Source organism: Natator depressus, chromosome 7 (genome assembly GCF_965152275.1).
Source record: "Natator depressus isolate rNatDep1 chromosome 7, rNatDep2.hap1, whole genome shotgun sequence".
Lineage (NCBI taxonomy): Eukaryota > Metazoa > Chordata > Testudines > Cheloniidae > Natator > Natator depressus.
The window spans coordinates 4,733,941-4,755,507 of NC_134240.1; the positions used below are offsets into that span (position 1 = coordinate 4,733,941).

At 41.6% G+C, this 21,567-nt stretch overlaps 1 protein-coding gene across 14 annotated transcripts in view; it reads right to left on the reverse strand.

The window, feature by feature from the left end:
* Window positions 1-21,567, reverse strand: part of CADPS (calcium dependent secretion activator) — a 374,509-nt gene that overhangs the window by 145,941 nt on the left and 207,001 nt on the right. For all 14 annotated transcript variants that reach the window (XM_074957378.1, XM_074957382.1, XM_074957385.1 and 11 more), the window contains exons 7-9: window positions 15,709-15,820; window positions 9,255-9,394; window positions 3,608-3,674 (exon numbers count right to left, since the gene is read on the reverse strand). In XM_074957378.1, the coding sequence (XP_074813479.1) occupies window positions 3,608-3,674; window positions 9,255-9,394; window positions 15,709-15,820 (319 nt within the window). The remainder of the gene's footprint in view (window positions 1-3,607; window positions 3,675-9,254; window positions 9,395-15,708; window positions 15,821-21,567) is intronic.

Below are 21,567 nucleotides of genomic sequence, written 5' to 3' on the forward strand. Positions count from 1 at the left end.
TTAACAATGTGCCATAGAATCAGAGCCACACAGGGCTGGACGGGGTCTCAAGACGGCATCAAGTCCAGCCCTTTGTACTGAGGCAGAAGCAGGTGTTTGCCCAACTTGTTCTTAAAACCTCCAGTGACGGAGACTCCACAACCTCCCTCAGAAGCCTGTTCCACTAACCTTAGAATTAGAAAGTGTTTCCTAAATCTCCCTTGCTGTACATTGAGCCCACTACTTCTTGTCTTACCTTCAGTTGACATGGAGAACAACTGATCACTGTCCTCTTCATAACAGCCCTTAACATATTTGAAGACTGTTATCAGGTTCCTCCTTCTTTTCTTAAGACTAAACATGTCCAGTTCTTTAACCTTTCCTCAGAGGTCCGGTTTTCTAAACCTTTTATTATTTTTGTTGCTCTCCTCTGGACTCTCTCCAATATGTCCACATTGTTCCTAAAGTGTGGGCCCAGAACTGGACACTGTACTCCAGCTGAGGCCTCATCAGTGCAGAGTAGAGCAGGACTTTCAGCACCCGTGTCTTACACATGACACTCCTGTTAACACACCCCAGAATTATATTGGCCACTGCATCACAGTGTTGACTCAGATTCAATTTTTGATCCACTACAACCCCCAGATCCTTTTCAGCCATAATGCCACCCATCCAGTTATTTTCCATTTTGTAGTTGTTCATTGGATTTTTCCTTCTTAAGTGAAGTACTTTTCCCTTTTATCTTTACTGAATTTAATCTTTTTGAATTCAGAACATTTCTCCAGTCTGTTAAAGTCATTTTGAATTCTACTCTTTCCCACCAAAGTGCTTGCAACCCCGCCCAGCTTGGTGTAGTCCGCAAATTTTATGAGCATACTCTTCATTCCATTATCAGAGTTACTAATGAAAACATTGACTAGCACCAAAGCAGAATGACCTCTTTTTAAATTAAGATTTATACACATAAAGAGTGAGCGGCAGGACATGGAAGTTGTAATCCATTTTGGTTCCCGCCTTAAAATGTACAAGAGTATTAAGTTAAACGGCAGAGGCAATGGAATTCAGACTGAAATTTGAAACTTTGTGCAAAATGAGAATCAAATCCTCCAGTTCCACACATGGAGTGAAATCCTAACCCTACTGAAAGTTTGCCACTGACTTCAATGGGAGCAAGATTACACCCATTAACTTGATTACTCCTGACCTGCACTGGGGTAAATGAAATCAGAATCAGGCCTTACATTCTCTCTCTCTCTCTCTCTCTGGCCTGGATTCTCTGGTCTGGCCAAGCTGTTCTCAGCACAGGACCATGGCCCATGATGGCTTTTTTCTACCTTAGTGGTTCACTTCAGGGCTGTTCTAACTTACACCTGACAACAGCTCCAAAGGCAACATATGGGCATGGCTACACCCCAAATCCACCCTGGCCCACACTTCATTTTTCTTAGACATGTCCACTCCACTGGGGGAATCGTCAGTGGAGCTGGATATGCTAGGTTCCCAGCTGCTTTGTCTAGCCAGAGTAGATAGAGTCCTGAAGCTGTGACTGACAGACCACTGCTACTTTATACAACATTTCCAGATGGTCAGTGGAACTGCTTCTCTGACAATGGTGAAGGATCAAACACTCCAAGCAGACACCCTTCCTACCCAGCTGTTGCCCAGACCAAGACTCTTCTAGAGTTTACAGGGGACTTTTTGGACCAACTCACTTAACAAAAAACCCAAACAAGTCTCTGCAGGTTGGCACCTGCTTTCTGCCTGGTTTGTTTTTGTTTTTTTGGTTTCTTTGAACCAAACTCAACCATGATTGATTCTGTGGATGAAGGGAAAGCAGTGGATGTATTCTTTCTTGACTTTAGCAAAGCTTTTGACACGGTCTCCCACAGTATTCTTGTCAGCAAGTTAAAGAAGTATGGGCTGGATGAATGCACTATAAGGTGGGTAGAAAGTTGGCTAGATTGTCGGGCTCAACGGGTAGTGATCAATGGCTCCATGTCTAGTTGGCAGCCGGTGTCAAGTGGAGTGCCCCAGGGGTCGGTCCTGGGGCCGGTTTTGTTCAATATCTTCATAAATGATCTGGAGGATGGTGTGGATTGCACTCTCAGCAAATTTGCAGATGATACTAAACTGGGAGGAGTGGTAGATACGCTGGAGGGCAGAGATAGGATACAGAGGGACCTAGACAAATTGGAGGATTGGGCCAAAAGAAACCTGATGAGGTTCAATAAGGATAAGTGCAGGGTCCTGCACTTAGGACGGAAGAACCCAATGCACAGCTACAGACTAGGGACCGAATGGCTAGGCAGCAGTTCTGGGGAAAAGGACCTAGGGGTTACAGTGGACGAGAAGCTGGATATGAGTCAGCAGTGTGCCCTTGTTGCCAAGAAGGCCAATGGCATTTTGGGATGTATAAGTAGGGGCATAGCCAGCAGATCGAGGGATGTGATCGTTCCCCTCTATTCGACATTGGTGAGGCCTCATCTGGAGTACTGTGTCCAGTTTTGGGCCACACACTACAAGAAGGATGTGGATAAATTGGAGAGAGTCCAGCGAAGGGCAACAAAAATGATTAGGGGTCTGGAACACATGACTTATGAGGAGAGGCTGAGGGAACTGGGATTGTTTAGTCTGCGGAAGAGAAGAATGAGGGGGGATTTGATAGCTGCTTTCAACTACCTGAGAGGTGGTTCCAGAGAGGATGGTTCTAGACTATTCTCAGTGGTAGAAGAGGACAGGACAAGGAGTAATGGTCTCAAGTTGCAGTGGGGGAGGTTTAGGTTGGATATTAGGAAAAACTTTTTCACTAGGAGGGTGGTGAAACACTGGAATGCGTTACCTAGGGAGGTGGTAGAATCTCCTTCCTTGGAAGTTTTTAAGGTCAGGCTTGACAAAGCCTTGGCTGGGATGATTTGATTGGGGATTGGTCCTGCTTTGAGCAGGGGGTTGGACTAGATGACCTCCTGAGGTCCCTTCCAACCCTGATATTCTATGATTCTATGATTGAACTTAGAGATGACACTAAAAGTGGAGGGGTAAAAAAAAAAAAGTATAGGAAGAAAGAAAGACATTGCACAGTGACCAGTAAGGGCTGAATGAGAGGATGTTCAGTACTGATCATTGTGATGGCTTAAACGCAGGGAGAGGAGATAAACATCTGGGTAAAATACGAGCCCCATGATTGACAATGGCAAAGTTTCCATTGACTTCAGAGGAGCCAGAATTTCATCCCACAGGTACAAAATGGAGAATCTTCACCCAATAGCACAGATCACAGTAGAGTGAATTTATTTCCTCTTATCTCAGTAACCCTGCCCTAATATTACTTCCTCATGTTACCAAACACCACGGTAGCTGCAGGAATGCTATGGAATTGGATTTGGAGGTTGCGAGCTGATGTGTCCTCAAGAGGCTATTTTCCTTCAGAACTTTTGCTCTATGAGACAGTCGAGAACCCCACTGCCACCCAAATGATACTTTAGAAAATGTTTTACAAAAAAATCAGATTATTATGAGGACAGATTTAACAATACCACCAATTAGTGTTAAAATTAAAATTATTATGAAAACAAACTTAAATCCACTGAACAGTCTTAAATTTAACATTAATTTTTAGCTAAAATGTTACCTGGACCAGCACAAAGAACCTTTTCTTCCATCTCTTCCAAACGTTTTTACCAATGGCCCATAAGTATCTAGGGAAAAAAATACAGAATAGCTGAATTCAGTATACACATACTGCTTATTCTCCTATTGCTTTTTAGTGTCATTGCTCCACAGCTCGGCAAGGAAGCCAACACAAAACCAGGAAGAATTACAAGGGTCTCAAACTATGCACAGTTAGCAAAGAACATGTTTGTGATTTCTACTGTCAAAATAAGCTGTAAAGATAGCAACATAAAAAGCTATTATAGACTCATTATTAATGTCAGGGAACATTTACATAATCTCCAATGTGCTATAAATCTCTTAAATGGAGAACTGGTAAAATGAAAGCAGGAAAATGTGTGTTATGTACAATAATTGCCTTGATTTCATTATCTGCTAACTCTCAAACATGAAGCGGCTGATTCGCCTCTTGATTACTCTGGTGTAAATCAGGAGTTAAACATGATAAAGGGCTTGATCCAAAATTTGTAGAAGACAATGGAAGTCCTTCCCTAGACTTCAATGAGCATTGGACTGGGCCTTAAGTGACAGCAGAATCAGGCCCACTATGATCAAATTTCAGAGGAATATTGATGACATAATAGGATCCAGAACTAACACAAGCAGGCAATTCCAGAAACCAACCTTCACGGATTCACACTATCAGCTCTTTGTGGGATGATTTATTGAGAGAATTTCATATTACTGTCTATTTTTATGGCCACGTTTTAAAAAGGCAAAATGTACCTATTCAGCATAACTTTCTCTCCCTTTTTTGTTTTTTTGTTCTTTAAAAGAAAAAAAATAAATAGTAAGGATGAGTGTAAGGAGCATAAGTGATCTGATCTGCTATAAAAGCTGTACAACTCAAAGAAGTTGGCCGTGTGAATTAGGAAAGGACATTTTTGGAGTTATTGACTATAGGGGTCCTTTAACTTTACAGAACAGCTACTGTACAGTCAAGTGGGAACAGATGATATTTGCAGTGGAAGATCTTGGAAACACCTTAACATTACTTTCTAGCCTTTACAAACCCATTTTGTTGAGGGGAGCTGTCAAACAGAAGGGTTACTCAAAACATCAAAAACTGGGACTGTAGAATTCGAACTGACTCAACTAAATAACCTGGTTGATAAATTTAAGGCGAATCTCTAGACATCTACCTGGTTACCATAACTCAGATGAAATGAACTCTCTCTAATAAGGAAGTGAATTCATCACGCCTATAAAGGAAGAATTAGGGCTTTTAAAACTAATTTTGTGCTTAATCTCCGTGATGAAGCACCTGCTGTAGCTGCCATTGCAATCCATAATAAAGACACTGGCAAACATAATAGTAGTCGTTATAATAATAATAATAATAAACACAGAGACATCATCCAGTGTGGTTTACCGGTTTTATTCAACGGGACTGTGGTGTACTGTATCAACATGTTTTTCTCAAGATATCTGACACCTTTGCCTTTTTTCTGCACCAATAAATACATAGATAGTAATTTTCTGTTATGCTGGTAGTCCTGTCTGTCAAAAGCGATCCCATATGAACACTTACTCTTTGCGAATGTACAGGCTTCCATTGTAGTACACGCACAATTCTACATAATATGCTAACCTGGGTAATGGGGTCTTGGTTTATGGAACAAAAACATAGAGCCCGATTCTGCTGCCCTTGGAGCCAATGGGAACTTTGTCATTGTCTCAAATGGGAAACTGGGATCTGACTCTGTGACTCTTACATAAAATGTGCACAGTTTCAGACTTCAGTGTGTACCAGCCAATTAACAGAATTTTAATATCAAGATGTTGGTTGAAATGAACAGTATCAGGCATCAAAAAGCATTCAAAGAATAGAATCAGAAGTCCCGTGAGTTACTTTTGCTTCATCTATACATGCTGATCTAAATGGTACTGTAGTTAATGGGAGCTTTTCCATTGATTTTAATGGGAGGTTTCTCATATCCTTATATAGATGTATTCAGGCCATTAGGTGCAAAGGTAGAATGGTTTCTGCCCATTCCTCCCACAGGTAACCCTGTTTCATTAGGCACCCTAAAAGAAATGTTATGATTTAGTATTAGCAAACTTGTGACCTCAACATAAATTAATATGCAAACAAGTAAAATAAACCTTCTAAAATCCTGGATCCTTTTAAGTCAAAGGGAGCTTTGCCATTGGCTTCAGTGGATTCAGGATTTCACACCTGGTAACGTATAAAGGTGTAGGTTCTACACTAAGATTGAGAATCACTCTGGGTCCTTCTGCATAGAGATTTCCTGTTTCAGCTAATTAAAAAAATCAAAACTTAAAATTCCAACATATAACTGATTTCTCATAATTAAATGCTGTTTTGTCAACAAGTGTCATCAGTGAAACATTGCAAGACTTCAGTGCTGACAAGGACTGCAACATGCTGTTTTTAGTTGCTCTGTATTTGAACAGTCAAATCATTGATTGACAACCTAAATGTATTGCACAACAAAGTGGCATGCCAGGATGTGAGTGGTGAATAGAAGCACATTCTAATAAAGACTTTGGCCAGATTCTGCTCTCAGTTATGCCACTATAAATCCAGAGTAATTCCAGTGTGGTCAACCAGACATACGCCAATGGAACTGTACAATATTTAGCTAACATCTTTAACACAGATTCTCTGCAATGAAGCTGTAGGGATTGATACACATCCCCACTGAAGTCAATGGAAAGGTTCTGATTCATTTCAATGGGTTCCGGATCAGGCTCCAAGGGTAGATATTGCAATGAACCAATATTTTAAAGTAAATAATTTTAATCAACACCTTCTAAATCAAACGTTAGACCAAAAAAGCATGACCAAAGCCAGAGCTATTCAGTCCAGTTGCCATCAGAAGCTGCAAACAAATATGACTGATGAAAGAATATCCTCTACAGATAATTTCTGGAATCCTGTGATGGCCAACTATGCTCCAAATGTGGCTAGGGATCCTGACCTCACTACTGGACAGACAAACAAGGTGGAGGAAGACAAAGGAAAAAGGATGAGTGGTTTGATCCGTCTATCAATTATGATGCAAAACTTTATGAAAATAAATAATTTTTGTAGCTATAGAAATAAACATCTGGTTATATCCTCCTAGAGCTGATCTGGTTTATAATCTGGTAGTATGGGGAATGTGCTTATCTGCCTATCTGAGAAAGTAAATTCTTCTTTGGTTAAATTATTTTTCTTTGGTTAAATGAGTTTATTGAATTGGCCAGCTCAGGATTGGGTGAAGTGCATACAGTTTATGGAATCATGAGAGGAAGAGCTCATTTTCTGTGCTCAGAAACAACACACAACTCCCACTGTTTCAATGTGAGTGGAAGATCTGGGCCCAAAAGATGGAAGAAGCCAGTTAGGTCATCTAGCCCATTTCCCTGCCAACAAAGAACATTTTCCCTATTGTAGTTTTCTAGTGTCACAGAATCATAGAATATCAGGGTTGGAAGGGACCTCAGGAGGTCATCTAGTCCAACCCCCTGCTCAAAGCAGGACCGATCCCCAATTAAATCATCCCAGTGACGGCTTTGTCAAGCCTGACCTTAAAAACTTCTAAGGAAGGAGATTCCACCACCTCCCTAGGTAACGCATTCCAGTGTTTCACTACCCTCCTAGTGAAAAAGTTTTTCCTAATATCCAACCTAAATCTCCCCCACTGCAACTTGAGACCATTACTCCTTGTTCTGTCATCTGCTACCACTGAGAACAGTCTAGAGCCATCCTCTTTGAAACCCCCTTTCAGGTAGCTGAAAGCAGCTATCAAATCCCCCCTCATTCTTCTCTTCTGTAGACTAAACATCCCCAGTTCCCTCAGCCTCTCCTCATAACTCATGTGTTCCAAGTCCCCTAATCATTTTTGTTGCCCTCCGCTGGACTCTTGCCAATTTTTCCTTGGGCCCTTGAAGTGTGGGGCCCAAAACTGGACACAGTACTCCAGATGAGGCCTCACCAGTGTCAAATAGAGGGGAACGATCACGTCCCTCGATCTGCTGTCAATGCCCCTACTTCCTAGATATGAGTCAACAGTGTGCCCAAAATGCCACTGTCCTTCTTGGCAACAAGGGCACACTGTTGACTCATATCTAGTTTCTCGTCCACTGTAACCCCTAGGTCCTTTTCTGCAGAACTGCTGCTGAGCCATTCGGTCCCTAGTCTGTAGCGGTGCATTGGATTCTTCCGTCCTAAGTGCAAGGCTCTGCACTTGTCCTTGTTGAACCTCATCAGATTTCTTTTGGTCCAATCCTCCAATTTGCCTAGGTCCCTCTGTATCCTATCCCTACCCTCCAGCATATCTACCACTCCTCCCAGTTTAGTGTCGTCTGCAAACTTGCTGAGGGTGCAATCCACACCATCCTCCAGATCATTTATGAAGATATTGAACAAAACCGGCCCCAGGACCGACCCTTGGGGCACTCCACTTGATACTGGCTGCCAACTAGACATGGAGCCATTGATCACTACCCGTTGAGCCCGACAATCTAGCCAACTTTCTACCCACCTTATAGTCCATTCATCCAGCCCATACTTCTTTAACTTGCTGACAAGAATACTGTGGGAGACAGTGTCAAAAGCTTTGCTAAAGTCAAGGAACAACACGTCTACTGCTTTCCCTTCATCCACAGAACCAGTTATCTCGTCATAGAAGGCAATTAGATTAGTCAGGCATGACTTGCCCTTGGTGAATCCATGCTGACTGTTCCTGATCACTTTCCTCTCATCTAAGTGCTTCAGAATTGATTCCTGGAGGACCTGCTCCATGATTTTTCTGGGGACTGAGGTGGGGCTGACTGGCCTCTAGTTCCCAGGATCCTCCTTCTTCCCTTTTTTAAAGATGGGCACTACATTAGCCTTTTTCCAGTTGTCCGGGACTTCCCCAGATCGCCATGAGTTTTCAAAGATAACGGACAATGGCTCCGCAATCACATCCGCTAGACACTGCTGTGTCTGCCGTCTGCTGTGTCTATTGTACTTTTCGAAGTCTCAGTCAATGGGGCATTCCAACATTCCCTCATGAGACTATTCCATGGATATCTCTGTTGGGAGGTTCTCTCTGATATTCAGGTATAACTTTTAATGTCTTTAAATTCCATCCCATTACTCTTATTTATACCTTCATGTTTAACCCTAGATGAAATCTATGTAATTCTACAATTGTGAAGCATTGTTCATCCCTATATAAATAATGATGCTAACAGTTCATCTTCATCCTTGGTGTATACCTCAAGCAGAAAGCCCGTTGTTTGTTGGTTCTGAGAATTCAAAGTAGGAAGAAACAGAATAAATTGGGAAATTATACTGATGTTGAAATAAAAGACCAGAGCATCTCACTGGTTATTTTCTAACAGAGAAAATAAAATCCTTAGTCATTTCCTCAGGAGTACTGCTTAAGGATTTAAATTGTTAGGTTGATGCACATAAGCGTATTAAAAGGATTATGCTAAAATATGTAACGTGCACTGCAAATGAGTGAACTAGCTCCATTTCTATATTTATGCCTATTTCATCCGTCTGTGAACTGGAGAATAAAACAGTCTCTCTCCACTCCTGTCATGCTCCAGTAATAAAATCCAAACTCAAACCCAATTGATTCAGAACAAAACAAAGCACTTACCCAGAATGCTTCATGTTTTGAGGTTTATCCATTCGGACTGCAAGTTTGATCTTTAGATCTTGATCTGGGCAGTTTTTGGAAACAGTCATTTTGTGCCATTCTGATTGTTTTGGACTATTCGGAGTAGGGTGAAGAACCACCTGCACATAACAAAGATAGCAATGGTGAAGGAGAGAAATGACCCATTACATTGGTTTTAACAGGAAATTAAAATACATTCCTACTGACTTCATTAGGGGCAGAATTTCACTCACCATATTTTAAGTTAAATTTTATTATTTTGGGATTAATTTATATTGTACCTCCTTGGCTGCTCTCGCTACTGCATAATTATTCTCAGTGTCCTGAAAAATTTAATAGCATGTGGTCATGATATGTGACATTTACCATTGTCAGTATTTTTCCATCTTTAAATCATCTGAGAAAAGATTAAGGCAAAAGAATTCACAGTTTCACAGATGACTCAGGCTCCAGGGCAGTTCATACTGATAATACAGGTGGAGCAAGTAGCAATGCCTACAGCTAACATTGCCAGACTTTCTCCATTATGATACCCTGTTTTCAGTTGCTTACAACTTTGCTAAAAGTTCGGGTTGAAATTTTCCGTGCTGGGTGGCTGCCTCAGGGAAGTTTTAATTAAAAATGCTTTGGAACAGGGACTTAAAATTTGGCCAAGAGGTCACTCTAGCATTAAGGATGTGCCTTTTGCTGTCCCTGGGAAAATTTGCCCACATTTGGCACAATTATGAGCCTTTGAAAAAATCTCAGTTAGCACATGCTCAGTAAAGACTTATTAAAGTTTGCCAGCTAAATTCTATGACAATTCTGTCTGCACCCCACTGGGCCTGCTCCATCCCTTCGCAGCTCCTACATGCTGACTGGAATCAATGTATGCCATCCCGTCAGAGTAGCTGTAGGTACTGAGCAGGGCTTTCCCTACAAATGCTCTTCATACCCACTGGAGGCTGCAGTGATGTCGAACACAGGACCTGAGAACAGGGAGCCGTGTTCTCAGTGTTTCTCTTGCTAGTGCCCAGGCAGTGCGGAGGAGGAGGAGGATCCTGACTTGAATGTAGAAGTGGGTAAGGAACAGGATGAGAGGAGAGACTCAGAGATTCAGGGGAATAGTAGCAAGAGATCATGCAATTACACACATAATGCATACACACGAGGAGGCCAAGTTAATTAAGGGTGCCCGTGCATTCTTATGGCATATCCTAATTTTTGAGTGCTTGGCTTTGCAACCTTCATGTTCTTTTAACATACTTTTTTTTGCCTGTAATTCTATTTACAGTGTGGGCACTTTATATATTATTTACCCTTCAAAGCAGAAGATAAGGAAGAATGGGAAATATCTACTAGAGACCAGTGTTTTGGTTTGGTGCATTTGTTATTAGAATGGGGAAGCTAATACCTGGTGGTCATGAACAACCTTGTTAAATAACTAATTAATTGGTGATCTAGGTTAAATCATTTAAATGTATGATATTATTAACTATTAATTATTATTAACTATTATTAATAAGATTTTATTAAATAGTTTAAGGAGTAAAGCTTACACAATAGAAGAGAAAAGAATAAAGATTATTACCGGTAAAAATCTTTTATTAGTAGTAATAATATTACTAGGAACTTCTGTCAAAACTCAGGGACCCATGGAGCTAGGAACTACACAGAAATGTAACAAAAAGGGCAGTTCGTGCCCTAGAGAGCTCACAACCTAAATGACATAAAGGACACAATTAGATGACGAAACTGACATATGGGGTGGGATGAGATTAAGAAAATGACCAGAGCTAAGCAGAAATGCAGAAGTCGGAGCTCCTTTGGAACTCATCTGAGACAACTGGAGAGACATGTTCAGCAGATGTATGTCCTTGACTCATTGTTATTTGTATAAGACTTAGGACAAAATTACATTAATTGAAGAAATACAAACACTTCCCAACTGCAGGCTTTTGGATCATTAAATTATAGCTTTTGTAGGCACTTTGGTTTGTCTCTGTTACATATATATGCCCCGACAACAATCCCTCTTCCTTGAAGTTCTCAGATAGCTAGCTGGCTACCACTCCCATTCTTTTCTGCACCAGGCTCCTGTCAGTGTCTGAGTCTGGCTCCTTTCAGATCGCCTCTGAGGTCAAATTACTGCAGGTGCGTACCTCATGTACAAACAGCTATTTACATCGTTTTAACTCCCAGCTACGCTGCCTCCCCCGCAAGGGACTTCTTTGCGACACACAAAACAAGGTAATAATGTTGCAGCGTAGTGGTGGCCGTGTCAATCCCAGGATATTAAAGAACAAGGTGTGGGGTTGAGGCAGTATCTTTTATTGGACCCACTTCGGAGACCTGAAGCAGAGCCTTGTGGGGCTCGAAAGCTCCTCTCTCGCTCTCACCCACAGAAGCTGGTCCAATAAAAGATGTCACCTCCCCCCCTTGTCTCTCTAAAGGAACAACGTTGCAGTTTCCAGCCATTCTAAACTCACAATGAGATTAAAAAAAAAAGGTGGAAAAGTGAAATTCATATAAAATTTCACCCCACCCCCAACTTTTTTTTTCTTTTTACCTAGTGGGATGAGAGGCAGCAGGCAAAATTTCAGACAAGTCAATTTGTTGTCAGGGGTCTTGAAAGAGTCCCCCATTCCCTTTGTGAGTCTGAGCATACATCCTCTTTTGGAGCAATCAATTATGGGTTGAATTTAATCAATAGTTCACCTTCTATGTTCTATGCTTCCTGACTGAACATAGGGCTGGAAATTAAAATGCACATAAAAAACATCTGGCATATTCCTATAGCGGTGCATATTCATACCAGATGCCAAGATATCAGTTGTTGCAAAAGGTTTATAACCTTTTCGGCATCTCTCACTTCCGCCTCCAGCAGGGAAGAGATGATGGTCCAGAACCTCAACTGGTGTAAATCAGTGGAATTTCACTGGCTGCAGTGGAGATTTGCCGGTTTATACTGGCTGAGGTCATGACCTGGTAAGTCTAAGAATTCTGAAAATTCTTCAAAAGGATCTTTTTGTCCATCTGCTTATTCTACACCCATTATCCTGGCATTTAATACTTAATATTTTACGCTCTTTGTGCGCTTGGAATTTTCATTGACATCGATGATAACTGGGCCATGGATTGCAGACAAGCAATGGTCCACTGTTTAGAAAGGACAGTGCCTCTCAGATAAGGAAGAATAGAAAGAGCAAGCCTGTCACTACTTTCTGGGAGAACAATATTTCATTTCTGCCTAGTGACTCCACCTCTACTCCTTCATGTAATTTATTCCCAATTATTACAGTACATTTAGATGTGTGTGGCTAAAGGCTCAGTAATATCGCAACTATTCTCTGTATTGAAATGTCTCTCTTTCTCCATTCCTGATGCATAAACATCGGTCTATTGATCTTTTCATTTTCATACTTTATTGGTTTTTGTTGTTTTGTTTTCATTCTGTTCTTGTGACTCACACCAATGCATGTTAAAATTCATTAAAGTCTCCACTGTTGGGCAGTGACATGCATCTCCTCATAATGTATTAGCCTACAGGCAAGCAAATTCTCTTTATAACTGGCAGTATTCATCCTCATTACTTATGGTGTTTCTTTCATTTATTCCTGACTAGTATTATTCCATGCAACTTCCAAATACCAACCCAGTTTATCACCCTTTTTTTATATTCCATCGAGCTTCAGATTTACTGCTGATACAACAAACTACAATTTATTTTTTCTGCATGGAGACCAAAATTCCGTTGACACTGATACCTCAGTTCACTTACTCCTTTTGGATTTAATCCAAATCTCATTGAAATCAACCATCAACCGTAATGTATTTTGGATCAGGCCCTCATTCATCACCTTATTTAATGCTATACATACTGAATTTTACCCACTAGATTCATCCTTTATATTTAATCATGCATGCAAACTTCGCTGGTATGATTACAAAACCGCATTATTTATATGGATTAACTGAGCAATGCTAGCAGAGCATGCATTATTCTTTGAAAGGTTTGATTCCAGCATGCCTGAAGACTGGCCCTGATTTCTTAGTGCTGTTATCATGCTCTTTCATTTCCAATCACTTTTTAAAAATAAAATCTTTTTCAAAGCAAGTTTTTGGCATTTGGCAGTAAAAGGGCAGCAGGGATAGTGTTATAAATATCTGCTCTCTATTTCCAGGGGAAGAGCCTTTCTCCTGTGTCAGGCCCAAGTGGCTGGGCCTTGGATAGGGGTAGGGTGTTCACTTGGGGCGGAGTCCTCCTTGCAGGGCCTTGGAGGAGAGCAGAGCTGATCTGTGGGTCATCCTGCAACCTGACTGTTGCAGCAACATCGACATGTGATTGGGGGATCTGCCACACCATCTCCCAAAGCCTCCAGTACAACGGGGCATAGGGAACCCCCCTCTCCACACAGTTTGGTATTAAGGAGTAAGGACCAGAAATCCTCCACTCCAGCCTTGATGCAGACAGAAACCTCTGATCTCCATTCCAGTAAAACATCTGCTTTTGAGGAAAGCAGCCTCCTGGTAAGTACTTTTAGGACCCTCTGTTTTGATGTATTTTAAAATTGTTCTCATTAAAAAAATTTACTTAGTGTTCTTATATTTTATTGACCTTGCTGCCCTCCGTGGGTGAAACCCTGTCCCCACTGAAGTCAGTGGGAACGTTGCCATGGACTTCAACAGAGCCAGGATTTCACCCCATGAGTCTAACACGGCCCCGGGAGCAGCAATTTAAGGCTTGCGGGTATTTTCCAGCTCTCACTGTCAACTGAAACAGTTAAATTGGAAGTGTCAGCCAGTTCCCAATTCAGCTATTGCCAGAGAAAACGAGAATTGTAAATGTCTGGCAGACCACAAAACACTTCTTAAAGGGCAGCTAGGCATGGATGTTTTTGTGTACAGAACTGCATTAGTTCCCTTTGCCTTTGAGACTCTGCTGTCTTCCCTCATCAGCTCAGACAGGTTTGTGTCAATTTGAACAGCTAAATCAGGGGCTTAATACGCTCAAGATTTAGTTGTTTGAACAAAAACAAATCCCAAAGCAGCCCTACCAGACAAGCACCATCACTAGACAGAAGAAGGCAGTTTCAGGCATACCGAGTGCCTCTTTGAAGTGCAGCTGGCTAAGAAGTGCTGGTGGACGTACTCCAAAGGAAATTACCATGTCACCCTCTGTGTTCGTCAGCACTGGCCAGTACCATTTGGGTTTGGGAAGCTAAAAAGGAGCTGTAACTCCCAGATGGACTCAGAATGACGCTGAAGCAGTGGGGCTGGCTCATCAGCATTACAGAAGTAACTGGGGACAAGGCAGAGCCCGAAAAAGGTTTTGTACAACACGCACTGCTAATTCCTTTCCAAGCCTGGCAAATTCAACACTGCTCACAATTGCCACCTGGCAAGGAAATCACAGTTCTTCAGTTGAAACAACAGCGACAAAGCAACTGGGGTCTGAACCAACTGTACCCATGCAGGAGAAAGAGCTGCTTGTCACCGTGGACGGCTCAGCGAAGGGCTCTGCTCGGCAGGCAGTCATTGTCACAAAAGAAAGCGCCATGTTCGAACGTTTAAAGAATGAGTTTTGAAAACAGGACCGAGAATATTAGAATGCCACTGCGTAAAGCAATGGGACGTCCTCACCTGGAAGTCATCCTAGCTCAAAAACAGAAACAGGAAGGGTGATGAAAGCGATTAGAGGCACGGACACACTGACGTGTCAAGTGCTCTCCATAGGAATGGCACTAGTGGACACAACCACAAAGAGTGGAATCCAGATTAAGAACAGCCGTGACTGCGGTGGAAGGGTGGGGACGTGACAGGGGAGGAAGGGGTCATCAGAGGTTCTGTAGCCAAAGCCAGGGAATCTGAATCCTTTACTGATGAGGGCACTGGCAGATGAAATCCACCTCCCATATGTAATGCAACATTTCATCTCCTAGGGTGAAGTCCTGGACCCACTGAAGCCAACATGAATTTTGCCACTGGCTTCAATGGAGTCAGGATTTCACCCTGGTGAATAGGTAATGCAAATCAGCCCCTTTAATGCTATTTTCCCCAAGTGCTGCAGTGAATGTCATGTGTATATGAAAGCAGCCTCACACTCATTTGTCTAGCCTTAAACCCCTTTTTCTGCTTTAAAAGAATCTCTGTCTTTTTTCCCTCAGCGGTGTGCACTTCTAAGGGATCCAGGACTGCTAATATCACACAAAAGACATTCTGCATTTGTTCTGTGTGCTTCGCCAGCTGAACTACTGCCATTAAAAGCTAACACCAAAAACAACTTATGAACTGCATCAGTTTCCAACACTGTTGTGGAGAGAGAGTGTGTTCACCATGCCCTCTTTTGCTGTGTGTCTTGGAATCACAAAATGCTCTGCTTGCTTCCACAGATCTTTTCTTAACCTCATCAACAGACCTAGAGAGACATCATTAAAGTGGAGATTTTTCTTACCCGCCCAAGTTCTTTGTCTTCTAAAGCCAGCACTCCGGTGCTCTCTGTAAACAGCTTCACCTTCACTGCAGGAAGTGCGTGCGTTGTGGTAAAGTCACCTTGAGTGCCCCAGCTGTGAACACAACCACAGGGAAATGTTTAGAAACACAAGCAGGACAGTTGTGCTGTCACCTGGACGTGTAAATGGTTAATGTTGGATGTCACTGTCTGGCGTACACACCCACACACGTAAGTGATACAACTGTGCGAGTGACAATGTGTTAATTAACTTGCTAGGAAAATGCAAGATAGATTCTCAGAAATGTCACACTGGCTCTTCCTGGAAGACAACGGAGTATGTGGAAGTAATACAAAATCAAGTTTGAAGAGAACTTTATTTACATCTAGTTTGCCAATTAATAAAACAAAGCCCAATAATCAGCCTGCAGTAAAAGTTTGTAGCGTAGTTATAGACTAGAAGAATACTGGCTCTCTAGACACATAATGTCTGTAATGCTTTCTATCTGTTGTTCTACTCTTATCTATTGTATCTTGCTCTTTTTATCTTTTGTTGAAAGTTAATTTTGCATTCCCAAAATTACTTCAGTATGAGCCCTGCCAGCTCTATTTATCCACAAAACAGGTTCAGTGTTGGTAGCGGCAGTGCAAGCTCCCACACATTGCCCATCCATAGGCTCCAGCCTTAAACCAGGGTGGTCACCTCTGAGCAAGATTAGCTGGGACTGCTAACAAGGATGCCAAGGTGTGCTGATTTTGAGGATATGGAGGCCTATCCAAGTAAGAACTGGATGGAGACCACTAATTCATTACACAAAGTCTACTAATCATCCACCAAATGGTAACCTGGGTTTGAAAACAGCGACCTAAAGGTTAAATATCCCATATATCATAAACAAACCCCATAGCCAACCAGCCTTTATATTACTCCCTAAAGTTTTGCAGTCACAGAACGATCTATGGGTATGCAGACAACACAAACTAATTTCACAGAGCATGTGGCTTTCTCCCTCAACATTCAGCAGAATCTTGCTAGACCCACTGTAGATCATAACATTTTGTGAACTACTGAGTAACCAGCGAATCATGGTTCTCCCACTATAAAGTGTGCTGCCTTCATTCATTTTAATATGTGCAATTTAGTTATAGCTATTCATGATTTACAGAATACTAGTAAGTACACTGCAGCAAATATTTCCCTGATTTATACAACCCCCATTAACTTACCTGGGGTTGGAGAGCATATAAGAGCCTGAACCAAAGTCAAATTCTTAGTAATGGGAGACTTCACCACAGCTCTGTTTCTGTTACTGATCTTTGTAAGGTGAGTCCACGGGGGTCTGTGTGGGAATTACTGGGTTTACAGATTAGTGGACAGAGATTTAATGAAGTTCTAATGCGCAACTTTCTCCATTTAATTGTGCTTAATGTGTGCTCGGCCGGTTTTTCTCTCTCCAGGTTTTGGACGGATGGGAAACTTTTCATCATAGGTAGAATGGATTTTCAGCATTTTCACAGCTCATTTAATTTTGTCTCAGGAACTTTACAACTGTGCTCCCATTTTTAAAAAATCAGTGCAGTTGCTGTTGCTAAGGTAGGCAGTTCCCTTTTCTCTCTTTTGCTTAATATAGCAGACAAAGATCAATAAATCCTGACAAAGTATCCATACTATTGCTATTTTCCTGAAACAGACAGTGTCAAGAATGACAGGCCCAACATTTCACGTACTTTAACAACATTATTTTCCAACTTTCTCTCTGGAAAAATCTACCAGTTTTCTGAAACTGAGGCTACAATATTAGTAAAAATCCCACTGGGTAGGTCACTGAGTTTTCTAAGGTTTGTCTACATGTGGATACTCAGGAAAGATAATTCGAATTATCTTTTAAAGTGGATTACTTAAACTGCATTAAATTCCTCTGTGAACATTTTTATTCAGAATTCAAATGGCCTTAAATCAATTTAGCTTAAATCATTTTGGAAGTGAATTAAAATAAACTGAATTAAGGGCACTTTAATTCTGAAGACTATTCACACAGGGGTTTAACTAATCCATTTTAAATTCACACCTCTAGTTAATTTGGATTAATTTTCTTGCATGTCCCTATGTAAACACGCCCTCAGGCTTGCTGGCACATACATGCACTTTGCATCATAACCCTGTACGATCTGTCTGCTCTGTTCTGTCACCTGGCAAGGAACTGGAACAAGAAAATCTCAAAAGATTTAGAAGTTAGTTGAAGAAAAACATTCAAATGTTTGACTCTGGATGCTTATCCAAAGTTAATTTTAGGAAATCCATTGGGCTGGCAACTTTGTATGAATGGGCTTTTCTTGTCAACCTGCTGGTTCTGTCTGGTTCATTCCAGTTTGGAACTATTGCAAGAATAGCCTTCTGCTTCCAGTTTCAGCAGAAACCAGGAAGTTCAAAGACAGGAAAATTAAACACCAAACAGATAAAGATCTTGAACTTCAAAATGTGTTCAGTTACACTAGTTGGCTCTTAATTCACCTAGCTTTTCCCTCCTATCATGAATATGTAGAGCCCTACCAAATTCACTGTCATCAAAAATGTGTCACAGACCGTGAAATCTGGTCCCCCCACTCCTTGTGAAATCTGGTTCTTTGTGTGCTTTTACCCCAACACTATTCAGATTTCATGGGGGAGACCAGTGTTTCTCTAACTGGGGGTCCTGACCCAAAAGAGAGTTGCAGGGGGGTCAGAAGGTTGTTTTAGGGGGGGGTCACAGTATTGCCACCCTTACTTCTGCGCTGCCTTCAGAGGTGGGTGGCTCGAGAGCAGCAGCTGTTGGCCGGACGACCGGCTCTGAAGGCCCTGCAGCAGCACGGAAGTAAGGGTGGCGATACCAAACCAGGCCACCCTCACTTCTGCGCCACTGCTGGCCGCGGCTCTGCCTTCAGAGCTGGGCTCCCGGCCCGCAGCAGCCGCTCTCCAGCTGCCCAGCTCTGGAGGCGGCGCGGCCACCAGCAGCAGCACAGAAATAAGGATAGCAGCGCCACAGCCCCCCCTTGTGACTTCCCCCACAACTCCTTTTTGGGTCAGGACCCCTACAATTACACCACGATGAAATCTCAGATTTAACTAGCTGAAATAATTACGTTTACGACTTTTAAAATCCTATGACCATGAAATTGACCAAAATGGACTGTGAATTTGGCAGGGCCCCATTACTATGAAATATACAGTAGGAGAGAGGGAAGCAGAACGGTTGGGCTGTGTTTCTGAATGCCCTACCTGTACCGAGCACAGGGACGGCAGGTGAAGAGCATGTGTAAGCACTTAAACTAACATACGGATGGTAGGTCTAATTTTAGGCCTACCAGAAAAGACCATTGGTCTAAATTGTTTATTTCCTTGACAATATCTCATTGTATGCTTTAACTCCAACTCCTAGAGCAGTAGCATTGTTCAAACTGCCAGGCAAGCGATTTCTTAGGATAACACAAATGCTCCATCTCCTCCTCTCAAATATACAGTGACATGTGAATGATGCAGTTATCATAGGATAAACTGATGCCACTAATGCACATAGATGAGTTTTCAGGAGCGGCTCTCCTTAAGCCTGCAATCTGAAAATTGCTTTCTAAGAGCTTTCTTGCCATATGGGATATTTCAAACTTTCACGTCTCTATCCTGTTTGCAGAGAAGTAGCAGCCTGTTCCATGGCTATAGAACTGCTACATTTCTTGTATCAAAAAAGGCAAATAAGTAGTGATAAACATCAGCTGGATGGTCAAAAACATGCTGCAACTTATACCTGATTTAACAAAGCGTTAACAGTTGTGTGTAATTTTTAGTGATGACGGATTATTAAAACAGGCTGGAGATAAAGGTTGCAACTTTCAGAACTGAGTGATAGATTTGATGAGATTTCAGCCATAATGTGTGTGCAGTTTTACATGGGTCACTCATGGCTGCACCTCTTACTTTGGGTCCTACTCAGTGGTGGATTTTAGTTGTAAATCTATTATCAGAAAGACACTTGGCTTTTCCAGGAACTAGGTTGTGGATCCTGAGAGAATTGATGGAGGAAGTCTGGCTGCCACAGAGATCAGCTGTATTAGAGACACTGCACAAACCATGTTTTTGGAATGTTTTTAGGAAATTATACTTGTCACTTTAAAATGTTCTTTCTCCTGCATCAACACTGTTTGAGCAGCCACCTGCTTTAACCTACCTCAAGGTATCAGCGAGCTCTGAGAAGTGCTCCCATTGTAATCTAAATGAGCCTTGGTGTTATAAGTGAGCTTATTTTTTGAAAACTGCACCAAAGTACATAGCCACTATTGCTGACAGTGAGAAACTGGAATGGACTTGTCTAACTAGAAAGAAAAGTTGTTTGATTAGAAATCACCTTTTTTACAGGAGAAGTCTATCTGTACAACTCTACCTCTTATACCACTATTCTATAGTGACATAACTGATTCCAAAGAAGTTTGTAGAAATATTATTGAAGGATCATGTAAAATTATATCAAAAAAATGACATTAAAAGAACATTATTAAGGTTGTAGACTCAAGCACTCAAAAGTTAGGACATGCTAGAGTTAAGGCTGCACAGACAACCTTAATTCAGCCCCCTTACAAACATCAGAATGGCCGTACTGGGTCAGATGAATCGTCCACCTAGCCCAGTATCTTGTCTTCTGACAGTGGCTAATGCCAGATGCTTCAGAGGGAATGAGCACAAAAGGGCAACTATCGAGTGATCCATCCCCTGTTGTTGAGTCCCAGCTTCTGGCTGCCAGAGCTTTAGAGACACCCAGAGCATCCCTGGACATCTTGACTAATAGCCATTGATGGACCTATCCTTCACGAACTTATCTAATACTTTTTTGAACCCAGTTATACTTCTGGCCTTCACAACATCCCCTGGCTATGAGTTCCACAGCTTGATTGCATACTGTGTGAAGAAATACTTGCTTTTGTTTGTTGTAATAACACTTCCTTATTCGCTTTCTCCAGACCATTCATGATTTTATAGACCTCTCTTGTATCCTCCCCCTTAGTTGTTTCTTCTTTAAAGCTGAACAGACCCAGTCTTTTTAATCTCTCCTCATATGGAAGCTGTTCATACCCCATGTAATTTTTGCTGTCCTTCTCTATACATTTTTCGAGATGGGGAGCCTAGAACTGCACAGGAATTGAAGGTGTGGGTCTACCACTAGGGTGATCAGATGTCCCAATTTAATAGGGACTCTCCCGATATTTGGGGCTTTGTATTATATAGGCACCTGTTACCCCATACCCCACCCCCGTCCCGATTTTTCATACTTGTTATCTGGTCCCCCTATGTACCACAGATTTACATAATGGCGTTATGATATTTTCTGTTTTATTATCTGTCCCTTTCCTAATGGTTCCTAACATTCTGTTAGCTGAACACTGAGTGGACACTTTCAGAGAACAACCCACAATGACTATAAGATCTCTTTCTTGAGTGGTAACAGCTAATTTAGACCCATCATATTTTGCTTGTATAGCTGGGATTATTTTTTCCAGTGTCCATTACCTTGCACTTATCAACACTGAATTTCATCTGCCATTTTGTTGCCCTGTCACCCACTTCAGTGACATCCCTTTGTAACTCTTCACCATCAGCTTTGGATGTATGTATTAGGATAAGTCTTTAATTATATGATCACATAGTATTTTTTCCACAGCAAATGAGGACAGGGTCTTATAATGGATATTACAGATCAACCTTAATTAATTAGCTCCATCTACAACTATTATTGCTATGAAGTATCCAAGAATGTCTCAGACTTATTAGTCTCTACTTATTTTTAGAGATTTTTCATGTCATTCAAGTTTTTCTGTTCCCTCACAAATCTACTCAAA